This window comes from Eufriesea mexicana, unplaced genomic scaffold, assembly GCF_001483705.2.
Source record: "Eufriesea mexicana isolate 0111107269 unplaced genomic scaffold, ASM148370v2 scaffold2818, whole genome shotgun sequence".
Lineage (NCBI taxonomy): Eukaryota > Metazoa > Arthropoda > Insecta > Hymenoptera > Apidae > Eufriesea > Eufriesea mexicana.
Window position 1 is genome coordinate 492,726 of NW_016910880.1, and position 17,514 is coordinate 510,239.

General features: G+C 39.2%; 2 protein-coding genes and 1 long non-coding RNA gene across 3 annotated transcripts; 2 read left to right on the forward strand and 1 right to left on the reverse strand.

Moving 5' to 3' along the window:
- Positions 1 to 15: 15 nt before the first annotated feature.
- Positions 16 to 810, forward strand: LOC108550441 (A-kinase anchor protein 14). The gene is made up of 4 exons (XM_017904185.1): positions 16 to 159; positions 225 to 371; positions 440 to 625; positions 691 to 810. Exons 1-4 carry the CDS (start codon positions 16 to 18, stop codon positions 808 to 810), a joined length of 597 nt encoding a protein of 198 aa, XP_017759674.1.
- A 4,054-nt stretch (positions 811 to 4,864) lies between these two features.
- On the reverse strand, positions 4,865 to 5,409 carry LOC108550443 (uncharacterized). Its single transcript, XR_001890424.1, has 3 exons — positions 5,365 to 5,409; positions 5,052 to 5,182; positions 4,865 to 4,950 (listed from the first exon to the last, which is right to left on the reverse strand). It is a non-coding gene; the product is annotated as an uncharacterized LOC108550443 (long non-coding RNA).
- Positions 5,410 to 12,608: 7,199 nt separating this feature from the next.
- LOC108550429 (oocyte zinc finger protein XlCOF7.1) lies at positions 12,609 to 16,821 on the forward strand. The gene is made up of 3 exons (XM_017904174.1): positions 12,609 to 13,214; positions 14,508 to 15,338; positions 15,469 to 16,821. The coding sequence occupies exons 1-3, from the start codon at positions 13,142 to 13,144 to the stop codon at positions 16,146 to 16,148; spliced, it is 1,584 nt and encodes a 527-aa protein (XP_017759663.1). The 5' UTR covers positions 12,609 to 13,141; the 3' UTR covers positions 16,149 to 16,821.
- Positions 16,822 to 17,514: the final 693 nt, after the last annotated feature.

The following is a 17,514-nucleotide window of genomic DNA, read 5'->3' on the forward strand; positions in this document are numbered from 1 at the left end:
TCATACCCTGTAAATATGCTTTTACATAAACGTTCAATGTATAATATTCGACCTGAACCCAGTGATCATATGTATAAATATTATCGTACTACAACAGATTTTATTAAAAGATTCGTTAATCAGGCAATTTCGAATACACTCAAAATAATTGATAACTTGGTTTGCAAAATAATTCTTTCATTTAATTCTCTATTATTGAAATTTACAAGTACAAAAATTAACAGGGTGAGCTTACTTTTGATGTTGGATCTGGAATGGCTACACGAAAATTAGGCTACTTCGGTAATGAATGGCCTACATGTGGCAGTTTTAATTCACAAAATGGATTAGAAATTGTGACGAATGAAATGGAATCATGGAACGCATTATCAGTAAAAGTTTTACAGAAATTTATCATGATCAATTTTTAGACGAATATTTTTATAGAGTATTCCTGTAGGCTCTGAAGGACTGGATGTTCCATGTAAATTTCCTTGGCCTCCAGTTTAAAAATACTATTGAAATTTATACATATCAAATTCTTTGGAGTGTACCCACTCCAGTATATCCTGAACCTCAAGTCACAGTTAGTGTATATTTCTACATTGGAACAAGTCACATCTACCCGCCTCACTATCCCGTCGATGTGAGTTATTTTTCAGGCAAATAGTAATGAAATAAATTTAATATTATATATTTATTTTTTCCTAGGTAACATATGTTTTTGAAGGACATCAATTTACACATTCCTTGAATATGATTTTCAGAGCTAAATGGCTTTATGATATTTTAGACATGAAAACAATGATGTTCCAGACATTTGATTTTTAATATTTTTTTATACGATATTTAATGTTATTATTAAATTTTAATTGATTTCAGTTAAGCTCTACAGTTCTAATTGAGTTTACATTTAAATACGCAAAGCGTTTAGCACGAGTAAACAACAACGAGCTTAAGAGGCATATGCAAAGTGTCGTAAAAGTAAGGGTGTCATATTCGTCCAAAACGAGCACATGCCTGGTGCACTCTGGTCGAGTACCAGACGCAAGTTTACTTCAATTGGTTAAGCAGTAAGAGCAGGTGACAACCACAAAGGAAAATACAACTATGGGCGTTATTGTTTTCAGTATGACTTACGCCGCTTGCAACTTTTGACTGTCATTAGTCTGATTAAAATAAAACCTTTTTTAAACCCCAACTTTAAACCATTCCTTATCAGTTCTCAATCGGTTGTTTCCCACTTTTTCTGATATGATTTATTTTGTAAAAAAATAGTGATTTCAAACGGACTCTCCCACGGAGTATATGTCGAGCATTTGTCGCTTTAAAAGAATCTATTTAAATTTCCATCGAGCACACCGAGGAGGTGTAAACCGTGCGTTGGTCTTTCGGACGGTTTGTCTCTGTTTTTTTACACGCCATTCGGTTTCGGTGATACCACGACAAATAAAAGACAATTTCAAAACCTGAGAGGGATTTCACCGAGCTCTCGTGCACATGGTGGTCGGATGACACTGGGAGGTCTGTGTTTCTCGGCAGGAGCCTGGATATCGACAACCACGTGTCGAGCATATCTGACTCGATTCACGCGTCGCGCACCCCTTCGCTTTTACTAAATTGAATAGTAATGTTTATCAATGTATACATTATAATATTTATACTACATATCGCACTTACATTACGTTTGATTAACGCCTAATAATAATCTTTAGGTAGTACTATAATAATATACGATTAATGAAAAGGGTAAAGATATGAAGAGTTGTACCATTGTTTTCTGCTCTTACTGAAACATGAATCGTCCTAAGAGTGATGAGGATTCCGTTCTATAGTTTCTCTTGACCCAGCAGGTTGCAGGTCAAAAAAGATTTGGCATCCGAAACCCAAGTGGAAACAGGCCAACAAGTGCAGTTCTTTACAGCGATCATGTTACCAACGCATTTACAGCTTCATTAGGACCATTATACCGTTGTCAGCCATAACCCAAAGAACAACAAATAATTTAGCATAAGTACAAATGGTACTATTAACGAAACATTAATTTTTATCTAGTACACGTAATTTCATTTACCATGTGAATATGCAAAGTCGCTAGAAAAAGGATGGAATCAGGAAGAGAAAAAGAGATGAAAGAGTAAAGGAAGTACACGCTTTCGTAAACAATCAATGAAAATATGTGGGTCAAAAGTTAAACGGCAATACCCGGACCAATCACTGTTGCCTATTTATACGGAAAGAGTTTTTTGTCCGCACCATGTCCTAAACATCACATCCGCCGAGGTGCTTCCTCCGCGGACCGTGTTTTACCGCGATCGTGGCTAACTGATGAAGGAAACGCAGCAGGAAAGACGGAGAAAGAACGCGAAAGGAACCACCGCCTCACTTTCAGCAGCTTCAAACATCCGCTGCACCAGCCGCCGCCAGATCTCGTTTACCTCTCCTCCGTTTCCCCTTTACCTTCTTCTCAAAGAGACACACGCGTTCCTTCCTCTTCCTTCTCCATTCCTCTTTCCTCCCTGCCTTTTGATTTCAGGGGTTGAAGAGATCAGATAGTAACTTCCAGCAAAATCGGAGAATACCTTGGGGAAAATGAACGTGATGAAAAACATACATAATCTGTCGCCCATCCTTCTATGAACAAAACTGAAAGGTTTACCTCAAAAGATTCGTCTTGACGGCACTTTAAAGAATTTGTTTTGTTTCAGTCCAGTTTTAAGTCCAACAACCATGATGACCTCGAAGTCATTTGTCTCAGTATCCAGTAACGGATCTAATATATCGAATGACTTCTGGCGTGGCACACATCTGGAGCGAACCGAGTGGACACATCGACCTCCTTCGAAGAGAGGAGAAACAAGAAGGGGGATGTCCGTCGCGCGTGAACGGTGAGACACGTACCCACGTGCAAGGCTACGTCTTGAATCACCAGCTGCCGATTCGCCGACGACTCCAGGAACCCTGGAGACGTACTAAAATTAGCGACCAGCACCCCCGCCTAGCCCTTACATGGCCACGTCACGGGCACACGCGCGGCTACTTTCAGAGGATGAAAAAAAGGTGGAAGAAACAATAATAACCCCGGTCCAAGCGGTACGAGTCGATCATGCGCGAAATGTCACAGCTGGTGCAGTCGGGTGACCAATCATTTGCAGGAGTAAGATTGACGATAAACATGTCACCCGTAAGGACTAGTTAACATGCATAAAGTTATGATATAAATAGTTTAGATTTTCGTTCGATTACGTATATAATGACAGATACATTACTTCCTGTTATTAGAGTCTGTTTTTATTGGATCCAAACCAATAAGCTCGTTACATGTTATTACTGGTTATTCATAAGAGAGGGAGTAAACTGGAAGTCTTAGATGGTATATTGGCGAACAGCTTTGTTGCTTCGTAAGATTTTACTTGTTACGAATGTTCGATTCCTCTTTATCATAGAGACAGGAAGTAATGCAGGTTGAATTGATACACCATATGGCTCTTACACGAATGAGTAGTATAATAAATTCTACTAGTTGTGATAAGACAACCAAGTTAATATTTTCGTTGAAACTATTACAAGTATATAAGGATAGTTGGGTCTACTGGTCTCCAGTTCCACTAGTGTTTGTAGCTTTTGATTCCAAATATTCAACAATAAGGAAGCTACGAACATTCCAACATTATTAGAGGGTTGGAAGAGAGAAAACGTTTCCAGATGTCTGGCAATGGTCAAATGGATTTCAGGTTGGGGTAATGAACTATCTCGCATTCCTTTCGCAATCAATCTTCCGTCAAACAAGAATCCATGGAATCTATCGCTTCAAGTTCATTGTCCTCGATATCTGGTAGGGCATAGAACCTCGAAACGAGAGATCCTTTTGGTTTCGTCGTGGTACTGGTGCTCCATTCCAAGTACATCTGCGCCGAGCGGATGCAGCCTGCATTTTATGGCCGCCCAATGCAACCGATTCTCATTCGTGCACCCGTACTCACACCCTCTACCACTTTCAGCACGCTGTACAACGACTTCTATAATTAGATTTTCTTCCCTTTAGCTTAGACACCTTCGAACATGATCTCCATTTGCCCCGCGAATCGCAGAAGTCCACCACCTGGATGCAAACATTGTCGGTGGTCAATTTCTTCATGGCAAGGCTGAACTTCATTTTGCACCTTTAATTGAAGTAGAACATCTTATTGTTCAAAAATTGATCAACCTATTGGTGAAAGCTGTGCAAAATAGTCACCCTATCTGCTACCAAAGCGATCATTTGATCATTTGACTTGTGTCGTCTTTTATGTTTGGATGCCGACCACAATGTTGGTATTCCATTACCGATCTACACATTCAATGTGCTGACATTAACGAACCACACGCAGCTACGTTACAGGTTTCACATCAGCTATTTCGAACAGGTTGCGCTGAGATCTATTTTTCGATCATTGGCATCAACTGAATCCACGGATCCACGCTTCTGATGACAGGTAGCCAGAAAAATAATTGAAACGATGACTATTAAATCGAGGCGCGATCTATAAATGCTGTATCACGTGCCAAGATGTGGTATCCTCGTAATTATAAATGGTTAATCGTTGGTGATTGGCCAGAAGTTTGCAAAATGGTCAAAGTTTCAATTTCGCGAATTTAAATTAATTCAAAGTATCGTTAAGTGGATCTGATTTATCTCCTTGCACTATTTAACATCCTTCACATGCGTTTTTCCACTATTCTTTGTATATAATAAAGTAACAAATTATTTATAATTTTCACGATAAATGCTTCCACATTATCAATATCTTCTCTTTGTATTGCACATTGTTGCATGTTTACAAACAAGACAAAAGACATCTCTTTTACTAATATCGTATAGTGTCTTATATAAAGGTGTCATTAAACGCTCTTGGCACGGATTTTTCGATTTCCTCGTTGGCAAGTCCTACTTGGTCCTTTGATATCATAGAACAATGAAGCTAACCGATCCTAGAAATCATTTTCATATGAGAAATTGTAAACTCGTGCAACATAGTTTTTCATAACAAGAAAGGGACTTTTTAGTGAGACATTTTGGAATATCTGTTTACCTTTCTTTACCTAATTTCTGTATATCTACGTCGAAACAAGGAATTCGGTTGCGTAACAATGGCGCTTCTTTCCAAGCATTGCCAAGTTCATAAACGTCACTGAAGCACTAGGTACAAGTGATTGCTGAAACCTCATGAATGAAAATTTTCTATACCGATAGGACAGTAAAAAATGATAATATTCTAAAAATAACAATTATAGATATATTCCAAGGTCGAATAACAGTATTAAAACATAACGATGGCATGTTATACTTGTTTATAAAGGCGTTTACAAGACGAAAAAATAGACTAAAAATTTTGTACTACAAACCTTGTGGACTTTGCACGTTGTAGCAGCTTGGCAACCCAATACGATCCGTCCCTGATCTGCATGCAAATACGAGCTATACTTAGAGATGTCCGATTTCCCTCGTTACGACAACAGATCGCATTTTCGTCTTCACCGACCTTAATCATTCTTCGTAGAATTGCATACAATAATGTTTTCAAACAACGTCAATGTGTCACGATGAAATTTTTTGGATCCTTCATGCTTCGTTGCTGGACGAAAATTTTCCAAGAAAATTGCAAATTATTTCCTTTTCCCCTGACTCATGTGTAGTAAAACAGTTTCTGATACTTCCCACGATATACGTTCGACGCTACGGAAACTCTTTAAAAAACCGAGATAAAGTAGTTGCACGAGCATCTTCTTGCGCCTGGATTCTTCAATGGGCCACTAGAAAGAGGAAATCTGAATGAGCATCTATACGTATACGTGCACCGTGCAGACACGGAAGGTCACTTGAAACATTTTTTATGGTACCAGAAACAACCTGGCGTATGAATTGCCCTTTAAGACTATACTTATTTTACATAAATACATATTATATGCATTATATACATTTTAATGCAGCAATCTTCTCATAAATTATAAAATTTACTTAACGAATACGATTGAATAGATTTACAAAGCAGCGAGTATTTATTTACACGTTAAAAGATAGTCGAATAGTTACCATTAGTGTCAGTATCAATCACACCATAATATCCGTAATTATCTCAAACGGTAATAGTAATAAACATTTCTCGACTAATTTCCAAATTACGCTATCTTAAATCATGTGGCAGAACACCAGCCTTTCATCCCATACGCGCGCGTAAACTCAAGATGATCACGTGTAAGAGATGAATGCATGTGCGTGCAGAGGGAAGCTGCGGTGGAAAAAGAAGCGTAGAAAAGGGGGAAGATAGGAAGGAAAGAGACGGAAGAAGGGCGCGTGTCGGTCGCGTGCCCGTTGCCGCTGGTGACTCGGTGTCTGCGACCCTCCTGCCCTTTAACCCCTCCTACAGCTTTTCCATGAACAAATATCAGAGCGTGAGTAACGTAATCACTAGACCTTTAAAGATACCAACATTTCGATAATCTTGGTATAATATAAACCATTAATATCGATAGCAATTGTGTTCTACTCTTCTTAATTTCCTCTCTCTGCAGCGCATGCTTGCTTCTCTGAATTTTCTCTGCAATAAACATAGATATTAATATGCGTATATCAGATGCAATATGTCGCTTTATTAATCTATTAAGTAACTCTTTCTTTGCTATACCGATTGGAAGCACGTAAGGGGATGAATTCCATGAACCCGTCAGCGAACTGTTCAGGACTACGACCTCAGCCCCCTCATCGTCTAGTCCACTTCCTCTTCTTCCGTCCCCTTCATTTTTTCTTCTGCTTCTTAAAACCGTCTGGACGATGGCAATGGAAGAAAGAGAATCAACCAGGGAGGATCAGTGTGGCACGTGGTCCGTACGCGAGGCAATAGAAGAACCACCTACTGCAACAGGAGATGTATCCATCAGAAAACAGACACTCGGTCAAACAATCATCGAACGGTATACCCATGCCACGTTAACGGTTCATCCTTCTGCATCCTGGCGCTTCCGATGCTTCATGTGGGAGACAGACGTCATCAACATTCTCCAGATTTCAAACGGGCAATAATCTTCATGGTCATTAAGCATATTTCTGTCACACACACGTCAATGCACAGGATCTTCTACGGACATCATTTTGTACTAACGTCCATGCATTTGTTAGCGTCAATTAAGGATTATCAATGAAGAATATCGTCCGTATTCGTTTAAATCGTACCTTGATTACTTCCTTTATTAGAACTTCGAAGACCCTTATCTTTATGGCCGTTTAAGGATCTCATATACGTAAAATCAGCTGACTGCTCGATAAATTCCTGCTCATGTACCGGTTACGACGAATTCAAATACAGCGTGTACGTCATTATGAACCGTCATTGATTTTTGCTGCAAAAAATAAATCACGTGAATGTAAATCCAGCAACAAGAGGTTTCAAGAAAAAGGATATCCCGGTCGCTCTTACTCTTACGCAATTCGTCTCTCTTGTCTCGATCAAGATCGCAGACGGTCCGGCCGAGTGTAGAATTTCGTCGTGAAATTTGTGAATGAGCCCTCGTGACTCGCGCATTTTGAATGGAAACCGACGGGCTGGTTTTTACGAAAGCAGCACTGTACTGGCACAGGATGCGGGTGCGGACGAAGGGGGTGTATGCTCATTTTTATCCTTTTTAATTCTTTTTTCACGTTGCTGGAGGAGATAAGAGGGGAAAAGGAAGAGGGAATATAGCCAGCTGATCGCCTCCGCCTTTGAAAAGATTTTTGCAAAATGAGAGCACGTGCTCGTGTGCGTGACCCTTTTTAGATTTGCATGCCTGCTTGCCACCTGCGAAGCCAGTAGTACTACAATCTGATCGACATGCAATTAATATCCGAATTACTACACTTCCGTCCTCTTTCTATGTTATATTATCCCGTGCTTTCTTGTGAAATTAAATTATTAGAATTCTATATAATTTCCGGTATAGAATAAGAATAAAGTTATGTACATGATAAAAATATGCACTGTTTTGTACATACATAGTGCATTTTTATAATATTTGCAACATGACTTTAAAAAAGAAATTTTCAAAGAAATATATCTCCTCGTTGAGCTTAATAGAAAGCAAGTGGCAAGGAATGTGACGATGAATCGCAAGAAAAACGATGTAAAGAAAGGAAACAAATCGGAGGGGCCAGAGGGGTGAAACAGGCGGCTGTTCGCTGTCTCCGGAAGGAACTGTCTCCCTTTATATCCAAAGACATTCCTCCAAACATGAACCAACGTGCTTCGTACGACGGTGTTCTCCCCTCGTAGAAGCACTTCCACGGACATCCCCACCCTGTGTTAACCTCTTGCACCCGAAACTAAATTAAGGGTCGTTCCGGTCGACATTTTTTTACCTTCTAATACTCTTTCGTTCTCCTTCCTTGTCTATGTTTTACTATATTATAATGAATCGCGGATTTACATTCCATTAAAGAGTTTAACGCAAATATAATGAATTAATAATATAGACCCTTCGTTATATTATAGACCTGGAATCTTAAGGAATAATATAAAAGCAATTAGCAATAATTTGTATAGACATTTGTATACAGTGACTCATGCACTGTAAATAGAAAATTGTCATCTAAAACCCGGTGTCATTGCACCCTAGGTCCTAGAGGACGTATACAGTAACTAGAAGAGGAGACAGATGAAAGTTGGAAGTACACGTAGACGGCTGAAAATCTCGTCTGGCTCATTGCCAAGATCTTCGAATCTTGTCATCTTCTTCATTCGCGTCTTCCATTCTCCAGCACGCACTTCTCTCTGTGCCTTTGCTGGAGGCAATCAATTAAATGGTCCTCATTTCTACCTTTCTACTTCCCATCATCTTTCACTGTTTCGTGCAAAAATATGCTTCTAACAGGAGCTTCCGTGTCGGTGAATAAAGAATCTTTCCTGTTGATGTATTTAATCTTCATTTTGTTCACTCGTTATTTTAATTGCTGAAAAAACGAAATAAAATAAAATTAGTAAAAACGTAAAGGCTAGGTAGAGAAAATTCGATCGCAAAGAATAAAAAATTTCGGAAAAATCGAAGAAAGGAATTAGCTGGGGAAAATAGTTGGACGAAAGAAGAGTAGGTAAAAAGGGAATGATTTAGAAAAAAAAAGGATAAAACTGAAAACTTCCGATAGTCCTACGTTTCTTTTATCGCGATCGTCTAATTCCGGTCAGAGTTAGTGAAGATGCGTCATCCTTCACGAATTCACGAATCGTGAATTTAGAATTCCAATCTGTATGTTCTACCTTGTCCCGCGAGTGACCGTGGAATAGAAGAGAGGTGGTTTACCCGAAGAACACGACAGCTGCATCGAGCCACCGGCCTGAAAATAGCACGGCAACCCCATACCGAGGCCGAAGAGCGAAGTCGAAGCCCTCTCCCTACGTCGGTATATACCTCGGCTAAAAAGCCACCCACCTACGAGTCTTTTAAATAGCGATCGCGTGCTTTTCCCTGTTTTCCCAGCAGAAAACTTCTCGCTAAATGACATGGTCGTGGAAAGAGGGAGTGTACCGACGCTGATTTATAAGAAGAACCAGGCGTTTCCGGATACTTTTCGAGATGATACCCGACACACCCGCTGAAGCATTTATTTTTTCTTGAACGATCGCACGAAGTGGGATTGCACTTAATGACCCTGTTTTCCTTATCGAGCAAAAAACGTCCCCTTCCTCGATTTCCAAGGAACTTTTTTCCTCCCGTTGGCACGAGTCTAGATAACCATTACGGATACTGTTCATTCGTATCTCCTAGAAAACAAATATTTTTTCAATTTCAGTTCCTTACTAATAGTTGTTTAAATCGAGAAAACCGTAAAAGCATTACATTTATTACGATGTTATATGATACACGATACGTTCGTGTATAGTATACAGTTTAGACAAATTTAAATGTGTAGTTGAAATTTCCATCTGTTTTCTATGAAAAATGGCAACACACGTGGTTTTACTGCCACATTTACCCAGCTTCTCTCTTTTCCTCATCACGGTTTACACGTACTTCCTCCTCCGCACCTGGAGCTTCTCCAAGTGCGCCGAAAATACGCGTTTTACGCGACACGTTCCATCGGAAACGCGTTCAGGCACCTGTAGGATGCGCCCCGTCCACTGGTTTATTAACGTAGAAACCACGAGGTAAGTTACACCTTACGCGTATCTGATGACACGTAGAAGCTCACATACTGACAATCCATCGCCGAGAAAAGCTTGGCGAGTTTCGTAGTTGCGTCAGTTGAGATGCTCGACACTCGTGACTTTATTTTTAGGTCCGACGTCGATAGTACCACGATTGCAATAGGGTTCCCAAGACACCTGTTCTTCGAATCGTTCAGAAAACAATCAATACATCAGTCGATTTTAAGATTTATTTGAGCGGGAAAAATCAACACGGACTACGCAAATTAGAAGCTATAGCAAGAGTATGAGAACATTATTAAATATACGGTTATTGAATGTACCTTGTTTCTTAATGTCTATTAATCTTTCCCCGAATAAGACATTAACCTATAATACTTAAATGTAAACCATTATCCTGTTGCCTGTAGATTTACGAGCGTCGATAAACGCAGCTTACGCTCAGCATCGTATTTTCGCGACGAACAGAAGAGAAGCATCATGAAACATCGACGCGGGACGAAAGAAGGTGGCAAGCAAATAAGAAAACGGCGTCGGCTCTCGCAGTTTCATTGGTGGCTACAGGATAGAAGCAGGTTGGTGCGCTGGGTGGTTCTTCTGGAGCGACGCCAGGCGTCCGCCGAATTTAGCACCGCGACGCTGACTAACTCGCGTGGCATTCATTCAATCGCCGACCAAAAAGCCCGTTGCTTGCATAGTCTCTCCCTGCATAGTCTCTGTTTGCACCAACGACGCGTTCACGCTGCACTTGCCCAGAAATCCTCACTTTTGATTTACCTTTCCTTTTTAGCGCCTCAGATGTTACATTAAAAATCTAACAATCCTTTGTCATGGTTCATTGTTCGATACGATATCGATTACGTCGATAAAAGACGAGGTAATTAATAAAGCTTCTCTCAGAAAAATCTTTGTCTGTGATATTATTAAACGATCGTAGAGAATACATAATCGATAAGCTGTGATTAAAATAAACGTGTCATATTATTAATAACGACTTGATATTAATAAAATATTACAAAGGGCAATAAATATATGATACTCGCCTTCCATGGAAACATGACGTTTATTTTTAAAAAATTCCACGGTATACGTGTAGAAATATTCATGTAAGAGAAATTTACGAATTGCAGCCATGTTTTTTTTGTCATTTGGGGGCAAAGTTTATGTTATTTATAATACTGTTTCTGTAGTTTCCATCGATATGCTTTTTAAAATATTTCTTTCATCGAATTCAAGGAAATTTCACTCGTCTCGAGTAAGCAAAAAGATTGTGTCTCGATGAATCGTGTCTGCCATCTTTGCGCTTTTTCTGTTTCTCCTTCATGACAGTCAAAAGATGCCGCATACTAAATGACACGTTTCTTTCCCTTCTCTTTCTTCCTTTCTCGGTTCAGTGGCAGTTAATGAACATCGGACGCGTGCCATGGATCCCACAAAAGCTGTCTACCAACGGTGGCTTCTCACAAAAATAGAATGCTTATCCATTCATTTGCCAACTAGTAAATATCGTTTTAATAATCGACTTTCTTTCACTCGTTTCCTTCGTCTTCGCTATTTCAATTGACTAAGGATCTTCAAACCTGTATCACAATTTGCCATTTTCTTTGACGATTTGAGAATGACTTAAGAAAATTTATAAGTAAAACTAGCGATGTTAATTGAAATTCGATTTAAATCTTTTTCACGATGACCCCTTTTAGCGTATAGGTTCATATCGAATAAAATGCATTCTAGATGTTCTGATACACTTCATATGTTTACACCTGTTCGTATCCATCCAGAAGCTGTTTCATAACTCATCAAGTTCCTTAACGTAGGATAAGTGCATCAATATAAACGTGTTCCCTCGATTCTTACTGGTTCATCAATATTACATTAGAACAGAGTGTTCAATGACCGCACCAGAATTACAGGTCGTACCGACATTTCCTACAGATAAACGTATACGTAGACCTCCAGCCTACCTTCCTCCACGTGTTTCGACCCACGTCAAAAAAAAAAAAAAAATAAATCTTTGTTACTTTTCTTACAAACACGCAACAATTCGGTTGAAAGGGGCACGAAGTAATCCTCCAGTTCGAAAGCACCAAACGTGTCCTATACCCTGGAATCCATTTAAAAAATTAATAATCACAGCTAATCGAAAGCTTTAATTACCTATTAAATTTTCTAATGAATTTTCAGAAAATAGCACATAAAATGACATTATCCTTCTCTGACTAGCCATAAAAATGAACATAAATCGAAGTAACCAAACCCCGACTATGATAGTGAATTACATAAGTCAAACGTTTCGCTAAGGTAACAGCGTTGAAGCTGCTCAATAGATCCAACAAGCTCTAAAGGAAACAAAAAAATCCGAGGCGAGGATTACTCAAACGAGTACTCTTAACGTAAATAAAACAAAAATGGGAAACAATGGCCATGAATCGTCATTAATTTCCAAGTAACAAACTTTTATATTCGATCCCTTGCAATGGGTGTGTGTACTCGCGCACGAGCATGCACAACATTACCCCCGACCACGCTCGAATCGAAAAAGCGACACGGATGTGCATACGGTGGTCGCACACTTCGCCACCACTCAAACAGAAGCAGCGGTCGACACACGAGCCAGTCGGACACCCTTCTGAGCGCGTGCAACGCGGTGCGCAGCAGCTGAAGAAGAAGAAGAAGACGATGACGAAGAGACGGTGGAGGGTAAGGGAGGCTGCGCTGCTATATGTAGCCCCGAATCTTAGCCGGAGCAACTATTACGCCCGAAATCCTCGAGGCGGACGCACCCCTGTGTTTAGCAACAGGTACCAGGGTACGCGAGAGACCTTTTAAATCCGCGGGACACCGTCTTAGTCGGGGGTTCGACGTTCGTTCGCGACATTCTTCAATTTCAAAGTAACCTTCAAGTGTTCGTGTGTGACAGTGAAGTTAGATCAGACAGATCTAAGGTATGGTTTCTGTGATTCTAAGAGGCGAATAGAGAGAAGACGACGAATACGATAAGGAAGAAAATGCCGAGAGCATTTCTGATCACTCACCGACGATATAACGGAGTCGAGGAGGAGTTCGATGGATCCGGAAGAGGTACGTTCTCTTTCGTAATTGTCTCTTTGAATATTCCTCGCTTGACCCGTGCCAGGAATTTTTTTTTTCTTTTTTGATCTTCTACGCTGTAGCTGTGTTTTAAAAATAAATTCGCTGCGATCGTTGCGTTCTTTTCGTCGAGAGATACATTTGCGAGGAAAGCTAAGATTATTATTTTTCATTCGTCGATTCGATTCCACAAGGTTTTAGTCACGTGAAGGCAATTCGCTGAAAGCTCAACGTGTAACGTAAAAGTACCATTAATGGAAATGTTAGTGCCCCGGAAACGCAAACGCGAGCATACGAATCGGTACAAGAAAATTTCCGCGCCGCTTACGTCGATCTCGTCAATCAAAGTTGCTGACCGCAAGCCAAGAAAATCTGCTGGTCGTTGCTTCGTGATTAAGGTGGTACATCGTGCAGATTTAAGAATAGGAGACGCTAGATGCGTCACGAAACTCACACGACGCATACCGTCGCGATGCCGTCAACCCCTCTAAAACTTTCATACAAACGTACGTGTACATAGAGGTACGCAGAAAATACGAAGATTAAACAGAGAAAGAAAGATAAGTAAGAAGGCAGAAAGAGAGGAAGATAGCTACTCTATTTCTGTTCTCCTCAAAAACGGAGCAGACGTTATACTCGCGAAGGTGCTTCGCGTTTCACGAAGCGGCGTAGTACAAAATTCAATCATAAATATCAATCCGAGTTATGATTAAAATACACAAAATATATGTTAAATTCGTTGTAGAAAGAAATTGAAAAGATAATAAATAACTGTATTCTTTGAGCAAAATTATTCTCTACGTTACTGTTAACACGTATAGAGCGAAGACACCTGTTCCGAGTTTCATCTAAGCAAAGAAAATGTTTCTACGGAGTTTGTTCTTTAGAAGCTAATTGAAAAACATAAAATATCACGATATAACATCTTCTTTCATTGCAAATATTGTAGCAGAAATATAACTAATTATATAAAACAGTCGAGTACACTGTGATCGAAGTATCAATTAGAAGTTCTTTTAGTTTGATCACGAGATTTCTGTTGGACATTCGCCAAAATACATTCAAACCGTAGATATCTCCGCTAACGATGATAAATGATTCCACGTGCCGCATTTTGATCCTCCTTTAATTTTATTATGGAACGCAACGACCTGACGCTAATATTTCGTATTTTTTACTACTACAAATTATAATTTTTAACATAGAGTGTTCGAATACAAAAGCATCTCGTAGAAATATAAAAGAGACCGATGATAGAAACCTAATTTTCTTAATTTCTCATAGATTTCAGTCCTGAAAGAGGAGTAAGGTTGGCCGATTACAGTGGGAATCATCCAACTTCTGACGGCGCTAGTGAATGCGGCAGCGAAACATCATCAGAGTGTCCGGAGGAACTATACAATCTCACGAAACTAGCAGAAGTGAGTTTAGCGGCAGCTGCTGGCACGTTGATTCATCCGAACAACGTGATTTATCAGCAACCAGCTTCGCCTAGGTGTGCTCAATTTTCCGACAAATGCGGTAGAATGATGACACCACTAATAAAGCAACAAGAACCGCAATTTCAAGATCACCCAGAAGCTCTCGAAGATGAGCAGTCACTTGGTGAAAGAACGAGACTATTCTTCGAAAGAATTGAGTGCGAACGTGAGATATTACAAAATCGTTCAGAGAGAAATACAGTTCTAGGTATCCATGTTTCGTCTCATTCTCATCACTTGCAAGAAGAACGTCGAAATCTCGATACCCCTGAAAATTCTCTTGATAAAGCTGAATTAGAATCGACTCAGTCAACACCTTCTGCGATCTCTCAAAGCCGAAGGACAACATCAATCTCAACTGAGACATCAAAGTCAGAAGACAACGAAGATCACGAATGTCCTGATTGTGGAAAAAAGTATTCGACATCCTCTAATTTGGCCAGACACAGGCAAACACATAGATCCCTCGGAGACAAAAAGGCTAGGAGATGTCCACACTGCGATAAAGTCTATGTCAGTATGCCTGCATTCAGTATGCATGTTAGGACGCACAATCAGGGGTGCAAATGTCATTATTGCGGCAAATGTTTCTCGAGACCATGGCTCCTGCAAGGACACATACGTACTCATACAGGTGAGAATTTATACAGAGAAATTATACTGATAGAGTGATAATTAATAGAATATAAAAATATACCGAATTTCATTAACTATTATTACTTGTTCACCACGCAATTAGATGACATTTCTTTTTTGTATATTAGGTGAAAAGCCATTTAAATGTACGATCTGCAATAAAGCGTTTGCTGATAAATCGAACTTACGTGCCCATATACAAACGCATTCAAACACTAAACCACATGTGTGCGGTCGTTGCGGTAAAGCATTTGCTCTAAAGTCGTATCTCTATAAACACGAAGAATCATCGTGTATGAGAGCTCATCATCGAACATCTGCAGATAAAACTGATGGGAATGATCAAAAGATAACGCCGTCGTCAACAAAATCCTGTGCACCGTTACCTTCTTCTTTGAGCAGATTACAAACAACGTCATGTGTTACGGCATCCCCTACCAGCGTTATTGTTCCTCGCTTGGGCCTCAACCGCGACCAAAGAAATTCATCTTCAGCATTCTCTGCGATTATCAGACATACGAGAGTCCCTGATGTATCCACTGCGCCTCCACCATCGAAACGTTCCTACAGAGAGAAAACTCCAAGTGAAGAACGTGAAAGGAAAACACCTGATAACGTTACGAAAAATCCAGAGTGCGTGTCCAGAATGGTCATTAGAACTTCCGTCATATCTCCTAATCCGGAACATCTCAATCGCTTCAACAATGATAGCCAAACCTCTTCCAGCAATTACGATTTTTCCGATCCCACGAGATCTTCCGCATTTTCCCAGCCGACAACGATGACACTTAATTTAGCTATCGCATAGAATTATGAATGGAATGTCGAAGAAATATATTCGGCTGAAACAATAAAACAAGAACTACGGCAAGTATTTCTATCAAATAATGATAGCAATATTATCGTATAAAGGTACACCAAAGATTATTTTATGCATACGGAACGTTGGATTTGAAATCAAATGTGTATTAGAAACACGAAAGAACTACCACCTATATCAAAAAATGAACAATTAAAACATCGCTTCGTAGAGATACAAAGACGTAATTACTTATTAGCAACTAGTGTCATTCCTATCAATATCGAGATAAGTTCGTTAAGTTTTAATGGAAAACGTTTGAAATTCTATTGTCTTACTTAATGAAATCTTTCTATGCAAATAGCACCCACTCTTTCTTATAGTTAAGCATGGGGTTAATTTTACAAGTTCAACAACGTAACAAATGTTAATGATATAGATAACATCACAAATATTATTCCATGCACCTTCCTAATTAGGGACCATCTAGCACATAGTCACATTAACGATAAAATTGTGAATTACCAATTCCTAGTGTTGTGCCTTAAATACTATTCGTATGTAGTTACAGTTTTTTAAAGACATATCACGCGTTGTATTAAGAAACAAAAGTAATTTATTGATTTAAAGTGAATTGCAGTGCCTATATGCATACCTACTTTAGTATTAATTGTGACAATCAAGTTTTCCAAGCTCTTCCAGGCAGCTATAAAATTCCTTGAGGCTTGAAATTGACATATACTGAAGTGTAGGTTACCAATGAATACCAATCGAATTTTAAAAATTCATTTCATCGTAATATAAAGTTAGAAACAAATATTTTTCTTCGAGTAGCCTGTATATAAAGAACTACATTTTTGAGAACTTGTAGCTTTTTATATCACTTCGTTTAAAATTTATGTTCCACGTTTCTTCTAACGAATTTATAGTAAATTAACATATTTTACTACGATAGTCAAATTCATATTTGACTAAAATTTATTGTAATGCATATTGTAAATGGAAAAGGTACTGAATAGCAACTAAGATATTCGTTAGAACAGCAGGTAATGTGGATAAATATAATTTCGGGTGTCACATTTGCTGCAGATATATATCTAAGAAAGTAGTTTTATACTGTAATACGTTAATCGCGTTTTTAAATACGAACGCGTATCGTCTGTGATTCGAATTTTCAGAAACGAAACCGACGGCCATATGCAGTCTAGTAGCCCTCTGGTGGTCGTATTACGTAATAATTAAGAATTTTTCTTCGTTTTCGATCTATTACCGATCGTTGGTGACGATTCGAGTGTAAACTAGTCCAATCCGCTTTGCTATTCTAAGCGCAACCTATCGAATTTTTATTGGTGTATATGAAATAGTTCACACATAG